General features: G+C 41.1%; 1 protein-coding gene across 1 annotated transcript in view; it reads right to left on the minus strand.

Moving 5' to 3' along the window:
* Window positions 1-442: 442 nt before the first annotated feature.
* cpxm2 (carboxypeptidase X (M14 family), member 2) overlaps window positions 443-26,453 on the minus strand; it is a 43,798-nt gene continuing 17,787 nt past the window's right edge. Inside the window, exons 4-14 of the mRNA XM_061231280.1 lie at window positions 24,419-24,558; window positions 18,451-18,535; window positions 16,784-16,934; window positions 15,971-16,059; window positions 12,802-12,925; window positions 12,369-12,565; window positions 11,697-11,876; window positions 9,441-9,738; window positions 8,495-8,634; window positions 6,253-6,352; window positions 443-3,314 (exon numbers count right to left, since the gene is read on the minus strand). Of these exons, the coding sequence (XP_061087264.1) occupies window positions 3,061-3,314; window positions 6,253-6,352; window positions 8,495-8,634; window positions 9,441-9,738; window positions 11,697-11,876; window positions 12,369-12,565; window positions 12,802-12,925; window positions 15,971-16,059; window positions 16,784-16,934; window positions 18,451-18,535; window positions 24,419-24,558 (1,758 nt within the window). The 3' untranslated portion in view covers window positions 443-3,060. The remainder of the gene's footprint in view (window positions 3,315-6,252; window positions 6,353-8,494; window positions 8,635-9,440; window positions 9,739-11,696; window positions 11,877-12,368; window positions 12,566-12,801; window positions 12,926-15,970; window positions 16,060-16,783; window positions 16,935-18,450; window positions 18,536-24,418; window positions 24,559-26,453) is intronic.

A 26,453-nucleotide genomic window follows, 5' to 3' on the forward strand; every position in this document is an offset into this window, starting at 1 on the left:
AACCGTCCAGAACCAGAACCATCATCTCTTTGACAGCAGTGTGATTTTTACAGCCATTCAAATGAACACTAACAGGCTCTGATATTTCAACAAAAATATATTGCTAGGTACAATTAGAGTAGTATGGATACACGTGGAATGCACTGGCCTCTGTAGTGAGAAAGTGCTCATATACAGTGGGCTCCAGAATTATTGGCACCCCTGACTGGCAATGAACGAAAATACTAAGTAATAATCAATATAATCCATTCTCTCACTCGCTGTCTCTCTCAACTAGTGATGACAACAGGTTCTGCCTGTCTTTCTTAAGGTACACCATGAAAATAGTACAGCAGCTGTGTTTCAATTCAAGGGGTGTTCTGGGTGGGTTAAAATGCAACAAACAAATAAATCAATACTAAACCAATTAGCAGTAATGTTTTTATTGACAAACCCCATAACACTGCCCAGACCCATGTTGACACGAACATGCCATAGACCATTACCAAACTGGGCAAACGTGAAAAATATTCAGTTTGGCAAGAAGAAACAAGAAATTCCAAAAGCACCCAGACACAAAATTTGCTATTGATCCCTAAATGTGAATCAAAAGGCACTGAACTTTCACTTGCTCTTTCATTCCAAAACAATATTAAAAACACAAATGTTCATTTTCATTACCAGCAAAAACAGCATAGTTTGGTAGTAATATTCCACAAAACAAATGGTGAGAGACCAGATGAGATAATTGCTAACCGTTTAACATATTTCTCACCCACTGCTCTTGGTAAATTATGACAGGTGCTTGGCACGCTTTATGATATTTCTGAGAAGGTTACAATGAAAGCAGCTGGGAGTTAAGGGTTTCCCATAATTGCAGGTTGGTAAGCCGCAAGACGAGGAGGTTGCTGCCTCCCAGAGCTGGTGAGCAGGCAGTCGTGACAGCAGCAAAGAATGCTGGGTAATTAGCGCCCACCATTTCAGAGAGCAGGGCAGAAATTATATTGTAAAAATAAGAAAGGCATAAATGGAAAATAGAACCATGCTGCACAATACCACAGACTGATTAAATTGAACACCGCTGTTCTAATTTTCTTGTTTTTGAATTGTTCAGACAACTATAAACAGCTAGTGCCTTCAAATCAATTCTAAAGCGCTTCTCAAGACATGATTATTCAGTACGTTTAATTCCACATGTAATGAAATATTCTTTTGTTGTTTTAGCTTTCTTTGTCAGCCTTGTTGTCAGTTTAACAACAGTTTAACCATTAAGCAGCCACCTTAAGAAGATTCCAGTATACGGCACCACCTTGTCATAGCTGTGCAATATAGTCAAGGTGGTGTTGTGCTGAAATACTTTGGGGAATATTGATCTGCAGAAAAGCTGAGAAGGGCCAGTACAGTTATAAAGTTGTTCAGGGACAACATATAATTGGTCTTATTTGCCTTATTCAGGCTTTCAATAGGCTTTGTTGCTTGGCATATACTGGGGGTAGAGTGGGGGAGGGGGTTTGCAGATTTCAGAGTGGAAACATCTTGCTTGAAGACATTAAAACTACGGTCACACACCTTAAACGTGTCTGTAAATTCTTCATGAGCTCTGGCTCTAAGTCTTCCTCTGAACGTCAGCTGTTTTGCAGATGTGCAGAGGGACAAAACGAGCTATGGTTGTACTGTGCTGAGTGAAGGCAGGAGACCGCCAGGAGCCAGCCAGAGGCTTGCATGCATTCAGCAGGTTAACTACACGGTATGTGGATGTGATTGGGATCACCTGTTCAACAAGCTCAAGCACACACTTTTACTATAATCATCTCAGGCACATTGTTGACATGAACATGAAAGTATCAACATAACTTTGTAGGCTAACTTTGAGTCTATGCCATACATTCTTCTCCCCGTATTTTGGGTAACAAAATAAACAACAGTTTATTTGGATGTTTGTATAGTACAGTTAGTATATTTCACATCTATTGTTGAAAAATGTATGTTATTTGAAGTAACATGTTATATTAAGGTGCTACCCTTTATATTCAAACCATTTTGAAACATGTCATGCATAATGTACAAAATTACAAAGCCTTACAGATGCATTAAATGTGAGTCAATATCTGACTGCACAAAAGTGACATTACTTAAAATCAAAGGATCCCACGGATTTATTTAGCTTTAGCATCTGTAAGGTACTTTAAATATATTATTCCTTTACAAAACATTAGTAAGAAAGACTGGAGATACATACATTGTATACATAACCATTGTATATCTGGATACATATGCGGCATTTATCAAAATGAACTTTAAATACATTAAAGTCAAGTTTTGCTTTTAAAAAATATCTTAGTTTGCTCTAACAGAGATACATAAAAATAAAAAGCTATACAAATAATTCGCCGGGTAAGGTCCCATTGTCTTGCAGTAATACAGAGAACCATTTCCAGGGAATGAATTGTAAAACATTATAGCCAACATATATATTATTAATGTCATTAATATTATTATTATTGCACTTTATGCATTTCTTTTTTCCAAAGTGAGGCTTAGAAGTAATAAGCCACACTTTTCATGTGATTAACTGTAAGAATGTTCTGCAGCATATTTCCATACACCATGTGTTAAAGGCACTTAGCATGTCCTGTGGAATCACACAAGACACAGAGAAGTGACATTTCCATTTTTGGAATCAGTGCTATGTAAAGGCGTTGCTTTGAAGATGGAAATACAGTCAAGTACAACCTAACGGACAATTATTTAAAATCAGGTAAATCGGAGACACATTACAAATAATTACAGTCGTACTGAAATATGCTAGCGCTGTCATTCCTCTTCAATGTAATAAATAGGACAACAGTGAAGCAGAGACGCAGTGGTTATATTTGTCCTTGCTTTTTATGATTTAATACTCTTTACCAAAACCCATAATAGCCTTTAATTAAGCAATATTAATCTACCGGAGACGAGTAGGCCAAAGAGAATCCACTGCCAAGCAGCGGAACTCACACTCAAGGAGTCCGGTGGACAGTCTTAAAAGACGGCACGCTGCCAGCTTTCCCTCCCCGTGTCCAGACGTGTTTCCCCACAGCCCTATGTCCCGAGCCGTCTCCGTCGAAGGCGATGCTGAAGGTGTCTGACGGGCAGCTTGATGGGCTGCTTGCCGAACTTCTCCATGATCTCCTTGATGCGGGACAGGTTGGTGCGGCCGATGATGAAGTCGCACCTGGTGGCCCCCATGTCGTAGCCCACCTCGCACACCTTGCTGGATGGGGTGTACCCCGGGGCTCGGGCGAAAACCTTATACTCCCCCGGGTTCAGCAGGCGCCAGTAATCTCCGTCAGCCGCTGGAAGAGCGACACCGAAAATGTGTGTGTGTGAGAGACAGAGAGAGAGAGAGAGAGAGAGAGAGAGAGAGATATCGAGAGATATATAGAGAGATATAGAGAGAGATAAAAAGATATAGAGAGATATAGAGAGTGATAGAAAGATATAGAGAGATATAGAGAGATAGAGCGAATATGTGGTCATTGTAAGACAGGCACGGTCCTCCTTACGTGCACAAAATATTTACAAATCAGAAAAATATTTTTAACCAAACTATCCCTAATTATATATAACTTCATATATAACTTCAATATTACCTCGCAATTCCTCAAAATTTGCAATTCTCTTTGGAGAAGGACCAACAGGCCCTATGGTGGCCAGATTAATTTCAGCCTGTCATAACCTCAGGGACAGTGAGTGACCACCCACAATAAGGATAAACATGTACATACTTATTAATTTATTATTGTTATGGTTGTTGTTATTGTTATTATTATTGTTATATACTGTTAAATGTACCATATTAATTCGTATTTTTATATTATTGCATTAATATTATTCATATGTAATCCAAAAGTACATTTGTATTTCATGCCAATAAAGCAATTTGAATTTGAGAGAGAATAAGAGAGAGAGATAGATAAACTGTAGGTTAAATTAAACTCAGCAGAGTAATTAAAATGTTAATTAAATGGATCTAGGCAGTTTTTCTTTTCTTGAGGGCAAGCAGATAACTTCAAGAGCAGAATTCTCAATAAAGACATACCACAGTAAGTGATTTCACTGTAAATGTTATTGTTTGCCTGGAAGCTTTTCACACCAAAATGAAAGCAATGTTTCAAATGCAATGTTTTAAACTTTTGAGTTTAATGCCCAATAATGATTTTATCAGGTGGCACATTTCAGACCTTTTATAAATACACATATTGATCATACAAAGTTAGTTGTAGGAAAGCTACAAAAGAGAAGCTATTCTGATGTACCTGACTCAACTGTCACTCCACAAGATCCACAAGGCCACAGATCACAGATTGCCTAGAATGATTAGGTTGCAGTGTTTAAAATGAACACCTGTCGCTACGCTATTTGTGGGCATAATGTCACTTGTGGTGTGTTAACAGTCACCATTGGCTGATAAGCTATTTCAGCTGCCAAGCAGAGCATGGTGGAAACTGCTTGAGTTCTGAACAGCAGTATCTAATTGTGACTGTCTGCATGTGTCCTGGAAAAAGCACTCCCCTCCTGTTTTCATACACACGATACAGTAGCTGCAGAAAAGTGTCTTTCTCACTATGCCAAAATCCTATGCAGCGCACCATGCACACAGTGTTATATTTGACTAGCCGAACCCAGTGCTAATTGTGAAGTTATAATACAACAAAATGTCAAAACACTCAATTAACCTCTATGCCTGTATCTTTTACTCTGAATGTACCATTGGAAACATGAATGAGTAACACTTCCTTAAGTTGAGTAACTTAAGTTCTTTAACTGCCTAGCCCACGCAGAAGCCTTTTGCAATGTACAGGGAATTCAAAACATATGGAGGGAAAAGTACAGTAGTCTACCGAAGCAGACCATTTTCCTTCAAAGGCATTAAAAATAGCAATGCACATTGCCACCATGAATCTTCCAGCCTCATCTTCTCCAGGCGAGGCATTGAGTGGGTTGATCTGCCCTGAGTGTGGGTCAAGCTGAAGACTTTTATTTATTTGTGACTTAATGCCCAGCCACAATCAGGAAAATAACTATACACCCCAACCCTAAATCATTTCCTCAGGAAATATAATTTTTTTTGTTCAAAAGGCCAGCCAATCAATTTATCTCAAGCTATCTGAATATATATTTTTAATTGAGTTAGTTGGGCAGACATGCTGTATAAAACATTCTAGAAAATCATTATCATTATGAAAGTTATTCCAATGGTAGATACGTCTAGAATATAATACAATTCTGAAATGTAACTTTTCCTTTTTGCTGCCATTCAGCAAAGTAAACTTCTTACTAATTAGCCAATTAAAGTTTAAAATAAAAAGCACCCATGTGAGTCATATGCCCTCATTTAATAAACCCCTTTCATAAAGGTGCAGCAAAACAAGTGGCACATTATGAACACTATGTATCTTTGCACTTCATTAGTGTCTAACTTTGCTGCTCCACCTATAGGTGGAGGCCCAGCCAGCAAGAATGCTTCAACTGTCGATGATTTATATAACATGAGTGTTTTTTGTCCATTGCAGGCTTTGAAAGGACCCTGTGTTCCTAAGTGAATACCCACAGAAGAGAGAGACAGCCATAAATAAGGCAATTACAGAAGAAGTAGTCCAAAATGTTCCCACTTTTAAGAGTGCAGCATCACACATAGAGTATCTTAATGGGATAGTCATATGGACAAGTATTTTTATAGTAAAAAAAGATTTCATCTTTGTACACAGAATTCTGATGTAATGGGGAAAGGCAGTGAGTAAGAACTTAGACCATGCATATTTTCCAAGTAGTGCACATTTTCAAACCCTCAAAAAAATCTCTGAAAATGAAGCACAAAAATTCCCACCCTTCTGTCTCAATAACAATGTTTTGTCCCATTTATTTTTGAAAAGTGGAGCTTTCCTTTGTTGCACATTTAAAAACAAACTCTTTAAACACATTGCTCTTGCTTCCCCTCTATACTAGGCACATTCATTGTACATGCTCTATAAGTCTCAAACATAGGAATATAGTTGGAAAATTGTCATTTTGACCCATTTTGACCCTCTGCTAAGGAAAGGCAAACTTTACAGTGGTGTCTAGAGATAGCGTGACCAATACAAGACAATAGACACCACATGACAACACCCAATCAGAGTGGCAATGGTGAGAGGAATTTCATTTAGTTGTATCCTGCTGGGCCTGCCAGAAAGTGGGAAATGAGGCACCATTACAAATGCATATACACTGGTATTATGTCCAGACGCTCACCTGTGCGGATGTCATGGCCGATCCCCTCCACAGAGATGGTAGCATTGGCAATGCCCCGCCCTTGTACATCTCTCACTACACCTTTGATCCCACGATGCACCTGGGCACAATCAGATAGCAAACAGTCTGGGACATCAACACTGGCATATCAGACACCTGGCATGTCTGATATGTATTTGTTAATGGTTAACTTCATCCTATGGCTTGCTAATGTATAAATATCATGTAACAAATACGTTAGTTAGTTGTAGACAAATGCATTAACAAATGAAAAGTTAATTCCATGCTTAATTAATGTATTTGTCTACCATTAATTAATGCTAAGAACTATTATTGTAAAGTGAGCCTTATTGTAAAGTGTGACCTATGAATGCAATATGAATGTCTTAATCTTTCAACTTCACTGTCTGAAGTCTATCAGCTCGCTAAAACTGATTTCCTCTCTCTATGTATAATCACTCATGTAATCTAATCTGTATGTCTGCAAATGCATGCAGAACCCTTTACTGTATGATTAACAAAAACGTCATATCATAAGACATTTCAGATGAATGCACTGTGATAAACCACTGTTGTAATGACAGGCAGTTGTTCATCTGGGGCTAGTGTCATTCAGTCCCAGTGGTTTGGTGGAGGCACAAGAGTTAAACATTGTCTCCTCGCAGCTTTCAATTAAGAAATGCAATTTCCACAGTATATTTTATAATGGCACTAAAGCGTATGACGGATGAAAGGGGAAGCACTATAATACAAATGGACTTAAAATCAAGGGTCTCTGATGATGGCTGGTATCAAAAGCATAACGCTAGCAGCAAATTGAGCATGCCTTGTTTTTAAAAGAAAAATTGCAGAAATGAGAAAATTACAGGTTTAATAATGGTTGGACTATGAGGCGTAGTGATGTAAGCATTTTAATTTCTAGTATTTCCCATTAGGGGTGTCCTCTTTAGCAGTGACAGCAATGTGAGGAACAGATTATGACAGACCATCAATCAGGCTGAAGAGCAGCCCTTCAGAACTATGCACAGATAATACTAACTTGCTACTCAGAATTCATCACCATCCACAATTCCATGGGACTGTCTACATTGGTTATCCATTGAACACAGGGTTTTTGCCCGCCAGCAGACATAGAATTTACACAGCTGACCGAATCCAGATCACAGGTACATCTGCAGGTAAGAATCGAGAATGGCACCTACTTGTGTGCCCTGAGGCTACATCTACAAATTTCCATTATCTCACCGCAATTATCAGTGAGACTTGAGACAGTTCAGGGCCCCTTCTTGTATCAACCAGCATGGCAACTGTTTATTGTCATTTAAATTGGCAGTGTTATGAAATGCTATTATGGTTAGTCTTGCAACTTACAGCACGTCTGAGCCTAATTGAAATGAACTCCAAACATCCATATGAGTAAATAACCGCTAGGCTCGAGTTTCACATATGCAGCGTCACACCTTCCAGCACCAGGATACGTGCTTGGCATCAGCCATGCAGGGAATTTAGCTCTGTTCAAGGCTGTTTTCCTCCATTTTGTCACTCAAACGCCTAATGCTGGCCAAAACTCTCCCACTTGCATTCTCCTTTTTATATCCACACTATTTGTAATTATTGTTGAACAACTTTGCACAAAATTAGTAGCACGAATATGTAAAGAAACAGCAATATTAAAGAAATATACAGTTATTTGAGTAAGAAAGCAAGTAATTTAAAGGCTGTTCCCAGTGAAACAACTTTGTTTTAGCAGTTCTTAAACAATATCAAACTCATTTCCAATTAAAGATCCAGTGAAAGATTTCTGCCGAAAAATAATAAAGAACACAAACAAAATGGCCTTTTAATACTGTATGTTTAGATACACAGCTGACTCAAAAATGCTAGGGATGTCCAACCAAACACTTTCACTCTGATTAATTAATGTTATATATGTGTTGTTTATTTCCTTTTATTGAACCAGGGTAGGTCAACTAAGGCCACAGTCACTGTCACAGTGACAATCTGATGAGTGGTTAGACAAAGCAAGGAATTGAGTCACCAATGGCATCTTAAGAAATTTGATACCATTGGTGGTCTGCTGTAGATATTCAGATTTGCGAGAACTGCACCAGGACACTTAGTATACCAGGCCTATTCAAACATTTTTGTTCAAAGAGTGACAGTGGTCATGCAGGTGAACACATAGGTGTGTGACTGTGCACGCGTGTGATTGCGTGTCCCTGTGTGTGTGTTACATCCGTACCTGCTCCATGAAGACGAGAATCGACTCGCGGTTGTTCTCCCACTCCTCCGGCAACTCGCTCTCGTGGGGGAATTTGTCACAGCCCACATACATGGACAGCTCAAAGCAGTTAGTGTGCAAATAGCTGAAATCATTCATACCTGTCAAAGCAGAACAATGTATGTTTGGCCCACTGCCTAATTAAGACATGAAGCTGAGATTTCAGAGTGACTCTTCCTTCTTTAAGCTTCTATAAAAAGACTGTATTTCTTAAGAACTAAAGGTAATTAAGCCCCGCTACACACACACACACACCTACCCATATTCACCTTGAAGTATCTTTACCTGAGACATATGAACTCTTATGAATTTCTGAGAAACAGTTGTTTGGCTTAAAATGGCTTGCTGGTATTTGTATTCATTTAGCAAAGCAGAAATGTGCTGAGACATGAATAATGCAAGAAGAGAGACACAGAGTTGAGCAAGACCTGAAGTTAAACTGAGGACACTGTGACATCTGGGAACACAGGCCTTGGGTAAAGGGCAAGGCTAGGTCACGGAAGGAGGAAGTATAGATCAAACAAATAATGCAAATATCACAGAACACCAGGAGAGAGAAAGAAAGAGACCAGGCGCAACATACTGGGAGAGAGATAACGGTAGAGAGAGAGAGGAAAATGTCAGAAGGAAAATGACAGGCATGCCAGTAAAGCATTATTGAATGTAAGTGAATTGAACAGGACTGAGAGAGAGAGCGAGAGAGAATGAGAGAGAGATGGAAAGACAGAAGAAAGAGAGAAAGATGGAAAGAGAGGAGAGAGAGAGAGAGAGAGAGCATGTCAGGGAGAAAATGACAGGCATACCAATAAAGCATTATTGAATTTAGCTGAATTGAACAGGACTGAGTGAGAGAGCAGAGGAGAAGGTAAACAGGGAGAGAAGGAGAGTACTGGCTGAGGAGACTGACTGCCTGGGGCCGTGTGCCAGGAGGCCCCGTTGATAGTGCCGTCCTCCTTGGCGAAGTCCTCGGTGTGGCAGACACGGCGGCTGGCGTCGGTCATCAGCCGGTGGGTGGAGGCGTAGGAGAAGGCCAGCCAGCGGAAGACGTGGTCGTCAGGGGTGGGGGTCTGCTCTCGGGTCCTCCCCGGGGTCCGCGTCATATCGTAGGGAAAGGTCACCACCAGCTCGCCGCCCTGGAGGTTCCCCCCCAGGACAAACGGGATCTTCTCCATCCAGGCTATAAGAGCCCGCGTTTCCATAGCAACCTGCCCGGGCAGAAGAACCGGCAGCGAAACCGGTTTCGTCGTCTGACTTGCGCCACACAAATCCAAAGCAAATTCACAACACTGAAACCGCTGTTAAAGTTTGATTGAAGACATGTTTCACATTGGGGCCAAACATTTTTCCGAACACAGAAAGGCTGTGTAGGGAGCTATAAATGTTTCAATGACCACAACAGAACAATTTTTTCATAAAAAAAAACTGTGTTTGCTCCCTTTGAAAAAAAAAAGTGTCTGAGCCAAACAGCAGATGTTCAGAATCCACCCGTTCCTTTGGCTTTTATTGATATGTGTGTTCCCAATAATTGGAAAATTGAAGCATGTTAGTCCATTTTGCCTTACGGGTGACATTTTCTAAAAGCCCATTCATTGTTTAAATGCTATCCAAAACACTAGAGAAAAAGGATGCAATTTTCACAGCTTCCTGCTTTGATGATGGTGGTTCTGCCTGAAGAAAATAAAGCTGCGGTTTATGCAGCTGTGCTGCTATTCCTGAGGATGTGTGAGTCACTGTCGGGTCAGAGCAACCCAGGAAACCCGGCTCCTGGGGATATGTTTTTATTTTTACAGACACACAGATTTAAATTAGTTCAGAGAAAACACGCAATCTCCCAGGAGAATGTACAACTATAATGGCCATCGATTCAACATTTATAAAACCAGCTGTTAATTAATTGATTATTTTGACAATTTATGAACAATTAATTGGTCGCTGTTTACGATAATCGCTCGAGGCAAAGGCAAGCGCGATAAAACATGCCAATTTATAACATTTATTGAAGTAACATTACTTTATTTAAACAATTTTATCCCCATTTACCTGTATATTTGGAATATCCAATCATCATTAAAGCACCGCAATCTGCTATTGATTATTTTTCGATCCATTTGGGAGAGTGTGGACTAGCACACGATGATAGCTGCTGCTTCATCCCACTCTGCTGGCCCAATCTCCCACGATGAGAGGAGGTGCTAAGCTGTTTGCCGAAACTAGCTTCCTATAAGATGTTGTGGCCAATTTGTGCATCATCCCATGGAATTCCTGAACACAGTCAGCACTAGCAAAATCAGGGCTCAGTTTTAGACCACAAGGAACACTATTACAAAATAACTATTCCAGCTGTTTAGCTGAATACCTTATTACACCATTCTGAACACTTCTAAATTGTTTTGCTTTTTCCGTTGATTTACTTTCCAGTTTCAGAGTATATCCCAACTGACGCAGACGATTTCTGTGAGTAATGACGGATATTTTAGATACGGACAAATATTTCTTTTGACCTGTCAGATTTTCAATGGTGGATATAGAATTGAGCAATATTATTTCTTCTAGAGACTATACCTACAGGCAAATACATTTTATTTTATTCACAATTATATCTTGTCAGTACTGCTTTCCTTTTCAGGCAGCAAAAGACTCAAGGTCTCATAATGTTCAGACAGGAAGCCACACCACAATTTCCTTCAAGGGAAAGGACCAAAGGAAATAGATCCAACTCAAAATGAAAGCAAAAGTTTTTTTGAAGAATAATTGGGTAAGACCTACAACCTCTGGGGGCATAACTCTCTGTACAAGCTCCTTTGTAGTTACCTGAAGTTTCTTTTTTCTTTTTTGGCTTCGGGCAACAAATGCCCTGATACCTGACAAGTTGTGAATACTTTTGGCAGGCACTTCAGACATAGAATTACTGTAAAAGTCAGTTGCATACTTAGCCACTGTTTCGTACAAGAGTAGTTCACAATAGGAGTAATGCAGGGGAATTAAAACTGTGTTATGACCAACTGTGATATACCATCTCATGGAAAACTGAAACATGTTCTGCATTAATGGAAAGAATACACCCAGGATGTGAAGATTGCAGTCTGCCTTTACCTAATAATGCTGGTGTAGTGCACACATGAATAAATATCCAGAAGCAAGGCAGCCAGATCTTCAGACTGACCGTGGCATTTTTCATTTGGTACCATTCCGGGATGGGCACTTGATGGTTGAAGACTTTCCGAGGGACCCACTTCTTGGCCTCGGCCTCCCAGAGGATGGAGTTCAGGTCAGGGAAGTTGTGATGGATGTCAAGGCCATCCTCGCTCCAACGACCCAGGGACCAGCCTCCCAGCTCAGAACCCTGGAGGTCAGGTCATCAGTTAAGACAAACTCGGAATGTGAGCTTTAAAAGTCATGAATTCATATGCATGTGCAATTTAGAATAGAGAAAAATTGAATGGAATGTGGATTAGTACTCCAGAGATACTATGGGAAGCAACATAGTAGGATATCTTTAAAAAATTAGACATTGAAATATAAACCCAGCATAACAAAACTAGACCTCCCAACATGTAAGAAGCCAGTGCAGAGCAGAATGTATAAATCCAATTAGGAGAGCTCTTTAATTCTTTGAAGATTAGGTTCCTTTGGAATGATTTTTCTTAATTCTGAATTCTGAGTCGGTGTTCTAGAACTCCATTGCTTTCAATTACAAGTAGTGATTGTGATATCAGCAGTAGAACGTTCCGTTAAGAACATAGTACAGGGGGTATTTGTGTTTTAATCCTTAAACGGTTAGAAATCGGCCATTTTCAACTGTTTGTTGAAAGACCAGTAGGTTAGAATCACCTACCACTTCAAAGGCCTTCTCATAGCCATCAGGGTTGATGGAGGGCAACAGGTGGATCCGGGTCTCATCTACGAGGTGCCGTATCCGTGGGTTACCGGACAGGTACTCTTGACACATGAACTGCATCAGCAGCAGAATCAGCTCTCGCCCCAGAACCTCGTTGCCATGGGAACCGGCAATGTAGCGGAACTCTGGTTCACCTGGGCCAAAGAAATTCAGATCCCTCCAGAACAGCATGTGTACTCTTCCCCAGGCATGATTACAATAACAATCATTAATCTCATTTATACAGTTATCCCAACAACATTAATGCAAACTAGCAATATATTCTATTTTCATATAGATGCACTGTAAATAATGTAATGACTGTCATTTCTTGCTAAATAAGGCTGTGCTTAATTGTTCATTAGTATTCATCCTCCTGGTTGTTTCTTACCCAGTTCATGCTCTCCGGGATTGTCGGAGATCTCGATTGCATAGAGTTTCAGACCATTGTGGCTTTTTCCAATGTTGTAGATCCTTGTGATGTTTGGACACATTTCATTCACCACCTTCATCAGCTGTTGGAGATGGAAACAGGATAGTACCACAGCTGTCAGTCAGGTGACAATTGAAGGATTTTCTCCATTGCCTATTATAAGAATGTAAAAGAAAATAAAGTTAAATGTTCACAGTAGCTACCTGTTGTCTTAGTTACTGTGTGATAGAACACATTGTAACTGGCACTGGCTCTTCACTGATAAATGGCATTCCTCCATATTACACATGTCTGAACAAAATGTGCTGCTACCCACTAATTCAATTTAAGCCCCTAATCATCATTAAATATAACTATTTTCCTGGCACCATTCCTTTTAATTTCCATTTGTTTCTTCTTCCTCTTCTCCTCCACGCTGCACAGCTGATGTCGCTGGCACAGGCAGACACAGGCAGACACCCAATCAGTTAGAGCACTTGGTAATGCTAAATGAGGTAAGGGAAACCCTGTCAACCGAAACCCTTTCTCACTGCCTGATGCTAAGGCCAATTACGCATCGCACCACTGGACATCTGACAAGATCCGGAGTATTGCAGAAAGTATAACAATGCATCACATTGAATCCCCGCTACAAGCTCCATTCTAATTACTGGGTCAAAAGCTGGACAGGAAAACAATGCTGTTTTTAATAATTGATATCAAAAGAACCTCAACATGGCTTGTGGATTACAAAGACACAGATTAAGCCTAGTGCTGGACTAAATTAAATTGTGAATAGAGATTCACATTCTCCATACAACTCAATTTAGTCCAGGACTAAGTTTAATCTGTGTTTTTGAAACTGGCCCATAAATTATTAATTACATATCATACAAAAACTTCTAATTCCATTTGAAAGCTACCAGCCTCTGCAAATCTATAGGCATGTGTATAGCAAAGTGTGCTAATGTTACACAATGCACTCTATCCCTGCGATGGTGATACTGTGGAAGTAACAACCAGACTATCATGGTATTGACATATCAGTGGTTAAGGAAGCTTTACTTTATTACAAGCAGGAATGTTTGATAAATTAGATCAGGATGGTAACTTATTGCTCAAATATACTGTATCTTTACTACATGTCATCCTCTGATTCAATTGGCAAAAACATTGTTCTCTCCCTCTTCACCTTAGCCGGTGTGTGGTGAGCGTTCTGGCGCAAAATGGCAGCCGTGCATCACCCAGGTGGGTGCTACACATTGTAGGTGGTTGAGGCCAGTTTCACCCTCATCACTGTACGCGCTTTGAGTGGCGAGAAATAAATCTATCTATCTATCTATTTATCTATGTAATCCTGTGTGAATGAGACTAAATAAAAAAGTATTAGAGTAACACACCATAAGCTATTCAGTCAAACGATTCAATTTATTATAGAAATCAATGCTTTGGATGATATAGTTGCTGCCTCAGAAACAATCACTAAACAGACTTGTTTTTAGTGAATTCCTTTGGAACCTTAATTTAATTTAGCGAGCAATTACTTAGCTGTTTCTATATAAAGAGAGAGAGTGAAAAAAGAGATGCAAGGACTTCACATTCACTGATATCTGCCATCTATTTAAAAGTACGTACATCAGCCACGTATAAAACCCCAACATAACTCATTGCCTTTAAAATGACTTGTGGTGATCATTGAATGGGTTATCACATATGGGATCAGAAAGACGTTATTACAGTACATCATTGCTTCATTTGACCCCACTATTATGTTCAACCCTTAGTCTCACTTCACGCTTTGTCTCTAACAGCATCATCATTATCCACAAGTGCACCACGCAGAACAAATAAATCACTGGCCTCTTTCCTTGAGTCCATCCAACTTTTCCAATCACTGCCAGAAACAGCACAGTTCTAGCCCCACATTAAAAAAAAACAGCAGACCCTTCACCGAACAGGAAGGATTTTCACATCTCCCACAGATCAAAACCCTGACAGGATGATTTGTTTAGGGTGGGTGCCAAAGTTATATTTTTCTTTTCACTTTTTCCTTTCGTTTTTTTTCATCTACAGTTGGCTCAGTGGTATACTGTGTGCAGTGGGACATGTACATGGAAGATTAGACAGATGGACTAAGCTGAGATCGCGGAAAAGAAGAAGAGATGGTCAGGGTAGCAGAGGTTTAAAATAGACAATGCTATGTCACTGATTTACCTTCAGAAATATCCCCAGTGCCCCAGCGTGGTGATGGGGACACTGTGAAGCAGGAGACGCCGTCTTTCGGATGAGACGTTAAACTGAGGTGCTGACTCACTGTGGTCGTTAAAGATCCCACTCGCAAAGAGTAGTGGGTTCCCTGGTGTCCTGGCTAAATTCCCAATCATGGCTCTTCCACCTAATTATCACCTGATTCAACTGGCAAAAACATTGTTCGCTCCCTCTCCACCTCAGCTGGTAAGCGTTCTGGTGCAAAATGGCAGCCGTGCATCTCCCAGGTGGCTGCTACACATTGGTGGTGGTTGAGGCAAGTTTCCCCATCATGACTGTAAGCGCTTTGAGTGTCTAGAAAAGTGCCATATAAATGTAATTATCTATCCATCTATTGTATCATGTGAGGTGTAACAGATTTAGAAGACCCAGGAAATATACAAGCAAATGTTTGGAAAATGTCATTACAGGTAGAAACAGATGTAGACTGCTTTGTCAAAGGTTCCTGTGAGACAAGTTTGAAATGTAAAGGGGCAACCAATGCTTTGTCACACAAACTATATCTATACCACATAGAAACATATACTGATAACCATATGCTTCCTCTTTTCATTGGATAGACATCCTGCCCATAAGAGGTCCTCAATATGAAGGACAATATTAAAATAATTGCTTTTCAATATGGGTAATTCAGCATATTTGCCAAAAGCTACAACCATGGAACTAACTGTGTGACATTAAACATTTAGAAGATAAATGTTGTCCACATATCCAGGATTTCAAATGTGCCGTATATATGTAACATTCTTTAAATCCACCCCTGTGTGGTCTTCCTGATATACATACAGGATTGTGTTGGTTTTGGGCCTGGGATTCCAGGTCTGCAGAGCGGGGGGTTTTGGCTTTTGCTCCTGGTCTATTGCCCAGACACTCTGCTTACCTGCCTCATCTCTTTGTAGTTGTGGTGCCTGAAGTCCAAATTGTCTGTGGTTGTGACCTCATTACGCCTGTGGTAGTAATTATTGGGGTCTGCCGAGAAATATAGAAATAGTTAAAAACAAAAGCAAGTATTAAGGTTTTTTGGGTTTTTTTGAGCAGATTCTTTCTTTATTGAGTCTGACTCATTTGAACTCACTGTCGAGATACTTCAACATGATACCATGGAAACCATTTGGCTGTTCTTTCAGTATCGGGCAATATTTTAAATTCAATTCAATTCCAGAATGCTTTATTGGCATGACTGTAATCATAACAATATTGCCAAAGCAGGTAGTAATAATCTAGGTAGTTACCAACAGAATCATTATAGGTAATACATCCATCCATCCATCCATTATCTGAACCTGCTTATCCTGAACAGGGTTCCCGGGGGTCTGGAGCCTATCCCAGCATACATTGGGCGAAAGGCAGGAATACACCCTGGACAGGTCGCCAGTCCATCGCAGGGCACACACCATTCACTCACACACTCATACCTATGGGCAATTTAGACTCTCCAATCAGCCTAACCTGCATGTCACAGGGAGAACATGCAAACTCCACACAGAGAGGCCCCGGCCGACCAGGATTCGAACCCAGGACCTCCTTGCTGAGGCGGCAGTGCTACCCACTGCACCACCCGTGCCGCCATAGGTAATACAATATTTTGCAAACAAAAACTTGCAAAAGCAATACAAAACTAAAGCGATTTTCCCAAGCGCAGATATTGATAATGTTATTCCTCCATCAGCCCCCCGCTCTCCAGGACCCTCACCTGGCATGGGGCAGCCCAGGATCTCCGCCCGCATGCAGATACCGCCACCGTTGTGCCAGGAGCGGGGGTTCACACGGATGTAGCGGCCGATCACTGGCACGGGCAACTCGTTCCGCACCGGGACCTCCTTCTCCGCGTTCCCCGGAAAGATCTACACACATATACATACTGTAGGAAATATTGCCATGCTTTCTTTTTGAATTGAAGGTACAATAGGTAAGATTTTTGTGTTAAAATGTAACAAGACCATTGTAAATCCCTTCCTATCATTGAAAAAGGCTCACTGACATGTTGACTCACCCTCTGCCTGTGTTTGTAGTTCTTAAATTTGGGTTTCAAAATATACAGCTGACGGGCCGACACTCTGTACCAAAACATTGTATAACTGCACAATAAGTCAAGCTCACTGGTGGATAAACAGTGTTGTGGTTTGAAGGTGTTTGTTGCTGCTATTCCTCTCTTGACCGTTAGAAATTACCGAAATTACCTATTGTACCTTTAATTTGGGGTTTTTTTGTGGAAAGTAATCTCTGTATGTCATCTTCTTGGAATGCAGAAATGTTACGGCAAAAAGACACGAAGGAGGTTAACATCCCTTTCTCCAAAGGAACATGCATTTCCACTTCACATAAATATACAGTGCATTACAGAAAATGCCATGCATAATGTAAGTACATGGTCGTTTTTTTTTTTATCCAACTAGAATTGAGAGATTTTTGGATTTGGTTCTAGTTTGAAGTGATTGTGATGTGTGCTCCCTCTGAAGATTTTCTGTGACAGAACAAAACCTACCAAGTTATTAAAAATCTAGCTGATGCATAAAGCACACATACTGTGAAGTAAGTTGCTGCCAGCTGTTTTGGATCTCTATGTGTCATGACAGTTGGACTCAAATCAAATATCAAAGTAATCATGGCTCATACGCATTTTCAGAATATAACGAGATCAATCAGCCCACTGCAGAGAATTTAAAAAAACAATGACATACACGCTCACGTTCATTTCCCTATTGTTATACATGCTCAATGTCAGCTTTCACCAACTCTCAATTAATTCTGCCAACGCAACATGAGTTTGCTCAAAAAAGGTCCTCATTATGATAAATGTCATAATTACTGAAGCTGGGTGTTTGTCATAAAAATCACGGGGGTCAGAAATTCCCTGACATTAATGTAGCCTACATTGTTATTTGTATAGGCATATGCATTTTAGCAATATCTACAAATGCGGAGAGAAAGTGCAAGAATGCCCAGATTCGAGAATGCGCTGGAATGAAGATTCCTGTCCCTTTCAGTTGTTGCATCAAGCGTTCAAAGGCTCTCGTCAACAAGGTTGCTCCTTTGTCCATTTCCGTGATATTTTCCGTGACAAACACCCAGCCTTAATTATGAATGTCTCTATCTCCCCACACAGCAATGCAGACCGAATCCCTATCTACTTCAGTACACCACCTCTAGCTCTGCTGGCAGTGTTCCAGTCAAGTCGACAATGATAACAATAAAGCATTTATTATTTTTCCTTGAGGCTTTATGATGCAGAGTGGTGAAATACGGACATATGAGGGTTAGCCCCTACATACTGTCTGTATGTTTATACAGTACAAAAAGAACATGGTTGTGGGACTGAACACGTGTGCAGTAGTGTCTGTTTGCTGATTGGTCACTCACCATGTCCTCTGTTCCATTTTTAATGGTGACCCATGTGTGGCTGTCGTTGCTCACCAGGACTTTGTATGACGTTACCCAGTCGCTTCTGAAAACACAAAGACAGCCATGAAATCTGTTTTCTGTTAACCTACATCTGACATAGAACAAGTACTTGAGAAACACAAGCACATACTGCTTTCAGTTCAGAAAGAACATATAGTGTCCTCCAAAATGACTCAAACCATTAATCAAGATGAACAAAATAAACAATGCATGTACGGTAAGCTTTAGAGCAAGCAAACGATGCATGCAAACTTCAGCAAGCAATTGCTGAGAGGAAAAGATTTCGTTTTGGATTTTTTCAAAAAAGATATGTGCCACAATTATATACAGTTTTAAATAGTTTTGTACTTTGCCTTTGCAAGGATACGGCTTGCAGACTTATTCTGCACTGTGATTTGATCTTTGACCGAATCCCCAAGACAGAATCTTCCTAGATCCTCCACTGCCCTCAGTCTTCTTCATCCTTTTCTCAACACCAAACCCACCAATTCTGATGCTTTTTGGCATCAAACACCAGCAGGGTCGCCGTCAGAAAAAGAAATTCTAAGCTAAAAAGGATGACATACAGTTTTTGTGTGTGCTATAGTGACCATCTCGGTCTCTCTCCATACTTTAACATCATAAAATATGTGTGGTTTGAACCAAAGAGATCAGTTCACAAGCACAAGATGAAGGAACACGCACCGTATAAATGACTATAAACTGAACAGAATGGAAACTCTTTTCAGTACTGTTATTATTAAACTGTCTCTTTACTGTGACTAACTTTGACACTTGACAGAGAACATAAATAGCTTTACTGCTCACAACCCAAAGTAGTAAATTGATGATTTTAAAGAACCTCCAAAGGCAACAATAATCCAGTCAAAAAAATAAGAACTGAGCAGACAATTAAATAAGTGTTTTATAGCATTATCATAAACCCCAGCTTTGCTCCGTTCTCCGCCTCACTTGTTGGATGTGAGCTGAAATGTGTGAACCACCTGCTCTTAATTCAGTGGGAGATGGAAAGAGGAATTCCGCTTTTCTGGGAAATAGATCAGAAGCACAAGCGCGTCTTTGTCCGTTTTGAGGGAAAGCAACATTAGAAACGTCAAAGCTGTTATCACATTATCAATCAGATCACATCTGCGTTGCAACTGCAGCGAAGGGAATATAAAAACAGCGTACTGTAATTTGTTCATTGAGTATACAGCTCCCCAGTTGACATGACTGCGAGGTCTCCACCAACAAAAGATTTCATGCCACTTAAGTTTCATTTCATTACATTTAGCTTGTCTGTTATTTATCTTTGGGAAAACTACAGTCTCCGCTGTGTCACTTCGAATTCACAGACGTAGCAATTGGAAAGCAATTTTTTAAGAAATTCTCTTCCCTCCGATTTGGAATGACCTATTATCTCTGCTGTGCCACCAGCATCTGGAGAGAGATCACTGCAGTGGAGGAGCATTAGAGCTCTCAAGCCAGGGGCTGTCATAACACAGCTCAGGCCACACGATACTACAGGAACATTAGCACCAGTCAGAGAAGAGCCTGCACTTTACCAACTGAACCCCAGTGATTTCTTTTTGACTGGAATTGGAGTTTACACCTATATCTGTGGGTTAGCGTATGCTTGCATGTACAGTTGTCGTATGTCTCAGCATCTGTCGCACACAAAAACCCCATTCCCACACACAGCTGCTGTACTTGAGGAATGGCCCTTCTCAGGAACATGTTTCTCTCAGCTGCCACTGGGCTCTGTGGTGCCGACACAAACCCACAGTGGCTCCCCAATCCCACTAATTAACCGGCTGTAATGATCCACAGTGTGCAGCCAAACAGGCAGCTCCAGTGCTATTATTAATAATTGCTGAGAGGCAGTGTGTCTGACACATGCACCCCTCCCCGCACTCTCTGCGCCGGGTGGTGGTGGAGAGAGGGGGTGGAGGGAGGGGTGTGGGGAATTCACACTTTCAGCCATGACAAGGAGCACCACTGCATGCGGCTGAGAAGCTGCAAAGAGAGTTGTCGAACATTTCAAGTCCACAGTCCACATCTGCAAATCCAATTAGGGAGAATGTAGAAGAGAACAGGACAAGTTCAAAGAAGGGTGAGATCAGTGTATGCTGGGGAATGTGATCATTTAAAAATAAAGGAAGTTTGGCTCAACAGTATATCCTCCTGAGACTCTGCGGGAGAAAAAGTTTCTGAATTTACATTTTTGGACCTCATACAAGTGTCTTGCATGAGAAAAACCTGTTGCAGTGAAAATAGTTTCAAAAATATGAAATATATTTATTTAATATTTTATTGAATGTCCATTGTAGGTTTCAGTATAGTGCGGGGGTGTGAGTCTCTGGTCCTGGAGTATCACTGTGTCTTCTGGTTTTCAGTGTGTTTCAACACACGTGATTCACAAGTGAAGTCACTGATTGACTGGACACACCTTGTTCTTCAAGGCCTGGTTGGATTGAAAGGAAACCTCAAATACCTGTATACACCCCTGCCCTCCAGGGCTGGATTTTGCAGAACATATGGTTCTTGAGATTAGGACCAGAGACTCATATCCCCTACTGGGGGCAAAAATGAATTGCTGGGTGTCAAGAGGATATGAAGGGGTCACCATGGCTGGGTCACATTTTATCAGGCCTTTGATCGTTTCAACCATCCAGCACAATACATAATCAAAACCATCGCGATGAGCAAACTGCAGCATGCGATACCGTCCTCCTATACTGGAGGGAAAAAAACGTCTTTACTTTTATCCATATTCGCTGATATTTCACCCACAAATCGAGGACTCAGAAAGGACAAGCGCCTTTTAATTGTTGGAGAATGGCTCAGACATGTGACACACAGCCTGTAAATAATTCAAGGTGGACAAGTATGACTAATCCCCCTCGTCACAGAGCAAAGCCCCATCAGTATCCTTTGTGAAGGGCTTCAGTGTGGACTGCACTGGCCCTGGGGAAAACGCACGTGTGTCTGTGCTGGAGCTTATGACAGCAGGGGCGGGGGGCATGGATTCACACAGGCTCAGGGAAACCTTCATCCCAGGGCCCAGAAAATGCTGCTGTTAGGAGGGATTAAACATGCCGAAGGAGGGCGAGCCGGTTTTCCAGAAAACCACTCCCCGCGTTGCCATGGTTTCCGGACTTCTCAGAGTTTGTAGCATAGCAAATAAGCCGCATGAGTCGTGAGAATGTGTTGTAAGGAACGGTGGGGGAAAAGATGGTTAAAAGCACAACTTCGGTGATTTGCATATTTCACGAAACGGAAGGGGGTCCGACTCTGATCTTGGTTATTTTTAGTCCAAAGTGGAAAAAAAGAACTGATGCGATGGTACCATCTTCCTACTGAATGTGACGTACATTCAAACATTGTGATAGGAATATAGGAATTGCGTTGTCCATTTGTGCTACATACACTCAGCAATCACTTTGTTAGGTAGATCTGTACACCAGCTTGTTAACGTGTCAGACGTGGTCAAGAGGTTCAGCTGTTTATCAGACAAAATGTCATGTTGAATGTTGAAGAAATGTGATCTAAGTGACTTTGACTGTGGAATGATTTTTGGTGCCAGACAGGGCAGTTTGAGTATCCCAGAAGCTGCTGATCTCCAGGGATTTTCACACACAGCAGTCTCTAGAGTTTGCAGAGAATGATGAGAAAAACAAAAAACATCCAGTGAGCAGCAGTTCTGTGGTTAGAAAAGTGTTGTTAATGAGAAGGAGAAGGGCCAGACTGGTCGAAGCTGACAGATAATTGATAGACACTCCCCAGAGTAATGGTTCAGTAATATTAATGTTTCTTAAACAGAAATGAGAGAAAGATGGATACCCAAATCAAGAAAATCAATAATGACAAAAAATGTTCCAGCACCCACAACTTGGTGCATAAACATCCCCAAAAGAGTTGGCCAAAACAAACATTAGTCTAATCAAGTATAAATAAGACAAATGATTGTAGAGCCAGATACTGCAATGGGAAAACCAGAGGCAGCAGAGTTATAGTGCTTTAAGTACACTACAGCGTGCCTGTGTGTAGGAGCCATAGATTAATAGGACTGAAAGACAGGATAACCAGAGAGGTCTCAAAGTTTTCACAGAAGAGTCAAGTGGCATCAAGTAAGATAATAATTGGGATCTGGATAGAGTGAGGGCTGAAATAAAGGCTCTGATAACACTCTAAGAACACTGATGGGAAGGTGAGGGGAGTAAAATAAGGGGGAGTGGATGATAAAAAAAAACATTAAAAAGCTTTAAAACCGTTAAGGCAAGGTACCAAAAATCTGTGGGATGAAATTGCAGCCAAACTGCAGCCATCATATTTCATGATGAATTGTGAAAGGAGCAATAAGGAAATCTTAAACGGGCATCAGCGATGGTGAGAGGCAGAGATGGTGGAGAATTACTGCTAGAAATCTGACAAAGGGAGGCAGGGTTGAAGTCTGGTTCCTCACAATGACTGAGGCAATTCACATTGAATTTAATGGCTAGTAATGCCTGAGGCAATTCAGTATTCACTGTACCAGCCATTAAATACAAAGGCAATCCACAAAATAGACAATATAGGAATAATGATCCCGTTTCCTAATATACGTAATATGCCGAGGTGGATTTCTACGCTGACTTGCTGACTACAAGAGGAGAGGTAGTGTAGAGCAATAGTGGGCACTAGGATCACCTGAATACCAGTTTGGCATAAAGTGCACCTTAGTTTGACAAGAAGTCTACCTAAAAGGCAAAGCCTGCCATTCCAAACTGGCTAAGGCTAAGTTAAACACTCTAGCAGGGGCAGAAACTAAAGTTAAGGACCCTAAATAGTGGTGTCCTCAGCTCCCTGCAAGGGGAGGCAGTTATCAAGCTGTGTTGTGGACTATCGTTAAAAGATTTTCAACAGCTTCTAGGGTGGCAGAGATAGATTAAGACACAGCACATGACTGGCCTCTTCTGTAAGAAGAAACTTCAGATTTTGCAAAGTTGACCCTCGGTAGTATTATTCAAAAATAATGTCATTTTATACCATTACAAAAATGTAAGAACAACTTATCATATCCGTTAGGCAAGACACACCAACCATCAGTTAAATTAACCCAGATTGAAGAATTGGGAATGCAATCTATCTCCATCAGGGTTCTTAGAATTCCATGACCTTTTTCATCTCAAAGAGCTGAAGATATTCTGATGGAGTTGTATGAATTACATTACAGCCTCCAAATCAATTAACCTTCTCCAGCCACCCGGCTCCATTCACAGTAGCTTTCACCACACTCGGATGGATTCACATCACACATTAATATCCACTGCTCCTCCGTGCAAGTTTCCTTGTCGTGCTGAGGGAGGGGTGGCAGTAATTTCATTTTTCTCATGTCTTGATCAGGTCATCCATAGTGCTTTCAAGGACATTTTCCATACATCTGGCTGAATTCCCAGGTTTAACTCTGTGTGAAATAATATGTGGCACATTTGTTTGATATGACTGTATAGCAGAATATATAAAATAAGAATCATGCTTCATGAAGCACTATTAAGCAACACTTTGTGTAAAGTGTGACTATTATTATTACTATATTTTTTCATGAACATTTTTTTTCATAATAGTCAAATTCTCTAAAATGAGTTCTTGTTCAGAGGGTATATGCAAGCGACATGCTATGACATGCATTTACTGTGGATATGCAGGGGAAACATGCAGACATGGAAACAGCATACAAGGTACAGCCCCTTGTTATCAAGTGCCTCTGCTGCTATAAGCATCTGCATAATTAAGTACATTGTTCCCCCAATGAATTGAAGTCATTTAAGTCCCTCAATTCATCGGATTTGATTAGTTTCGTACTGAGGAGAAATGTATCATGTTTGTTTATAGGAACTGGACCTCGGTAGGGGACTGATGGTCGGGGGCTTGTCAATGCCAGGAGATGCATTAGTTCTGTACTCACGACCAGAGGGAGCTCCTGCCTTGCGTGATTACCCCTGTGAACTTGGTTAACCTCCTGGCGTCCACCTCAAACCACTGCAGAGGGTCTGTCCGTCCAGCACACCACGCTCCATCATAGAATTCATCCTCATACAAACCAGCCTGTCAAAACAAAGCAAAGCCAGACTGAACAGAGAATAGCATGTTTACAGTATGTAGTATTATTATTTACTATTTGGTGTATATATTATGCCATTTAAATTTAGGCGATGAGCAGATTCTCCTTTGCATATTGTATTTTACTGTTTTACACACAATCCATTTACAGTATATGTACTGAATCAATTCAGCTAATTATGGCATGGCTCAGAGGCACAACAAGCATTGCTCCACCTGGGAATCAAAGCCTACTTCCCTAGCCATTATGCTACGCTTTCATCCCACGTTTGTCATCTACTGTAATAGGCGACCATGACTGGTCATAACAGTTGTTATGTCATGCTTACTGAGAGTACTACACGAATGGTGTTAATTTTACACAGCATGGTAAAGGAATATCTTGAAGTGCTCCTGCAGATAATGGTATTAACTAATTTTCTCAAACAGCTAAATACTATTTGTTACATCATGCTGCTTCCAGCTGGCACAACACCTGCAACAGCAAATTGATAGCCATGTGTAGCTACATCTACAGCATGTGTGTGTCACTGGTTACCTTGTAAATGTCTGCTCACTTTAATTATGAAAGCAACAGTCTGTTGTAGTTCAATTCCTCGCTCTTTTTTGTTAGCATAACAAAAAACATTTTTTACTTTCCCTATGCCCTAGAAGAGCGGACACCATCAGTTGCACAATATACGGCATTCTTCATGGTAGGTATAAAAGTGTTTTGATTATCCACTGAGGCCTTGAGCATGTTTTTTGCGGTCCAGACGATTTTCCAGACTACGAATGCTGGAATGGAGCAGCGCAACTACGGAGGCACCATATTTCCCTCCCCAAGGTCACTCACAACCTCTTCATTATTCTGCAGAATAAGTCAACTGCAGCCCACAGCATTGGAATGAACAGATAAGCTTTCTTTCTATATTCCCCCAGTTTTATCTCAAATACCTCCTTTCCCATTTATGATAAACAATGGGGGGAAAGGAGAGTGAATTCAAGCCGCAGGTTTCCGGTGTGCGCTTGCAAACCCACAATGCTGGCTCCTTTCAACATCAGTGTCGGCCCACTCTGCGCGCTGGTCAAATAATCCTTTCTCACAATGAGCTTTTATTATGATTGGCTCAATCTTGCTGTGGACTGTCCCTTTTTCCAAATTACAAGAAGCGGCCCCTTCAAAAGCCTGGAGTCTGTGGGTTGCTCATCTGTGGGGACTGCACAAGGTGTTGAGCATGAGGAATGGTTGCTTAGTTTTCTTAGTTTTTTGGGATGCATTGTTGGCAGCTATGGTCAAAGACTGCAAATACAATCACAATTTCAACTGAATTCCCTAGGCTCTTAATGATTTCCGATTCATACAACTATCACATTGAGAACGCAGTTTTGTTTTTTCCCAAAATAGAAAAATCTGTTGCAGCTGTGTAGGCTCATTTCACGGATGGTGCAGTGGGTAGCACTGCCGCCTCACAGCAAGGAGGTCCTGGGTTCGAATCCCAGTCGGCCGGGGCCTCTCTGTGCGGAGTTTGCATGTTCTCCCCGAGTTCCCTCCGGGTACTCCGGTTTCCTCCCACAGTCCAAAGACATGCAGGTTAGGTTGATTGGTGAGTCTAAATTGCCCGTAGGTATGAGTGTGTGAGTGAATGGTGTGTGCCCTGCGATGGACTGGTGACCTGTCCAGGGTGTATTCCTGCCTTTCGCCAATGTATGCTGGGATAGGCCAGCCCCCCTGCGACCCTGTTCAGGATAAGCGGGTTCAAATAATGGATGGATGGATGGATTATGATGGATTAAGTCGTACATAAAGGGACAAACTAGGTTGGTCACCTACAGAGGGAGTAGAACATGCACCTGTGACACTAGGTAGGGGTGTCCAAATGTGAGGTGGGAGAGCTGGA

Source organism: Conger conger, chromosome 2 (genome assembly GCF_963514075.1).
Source record: "Conger conger chromosome 2, fConCon1.1, whole genome shotgun sequence".
NCBI lineage: Eukaryota > Metazoa > Chordata > Actinopteri > Anguilliformes > Congridae > Conger > Conger conger.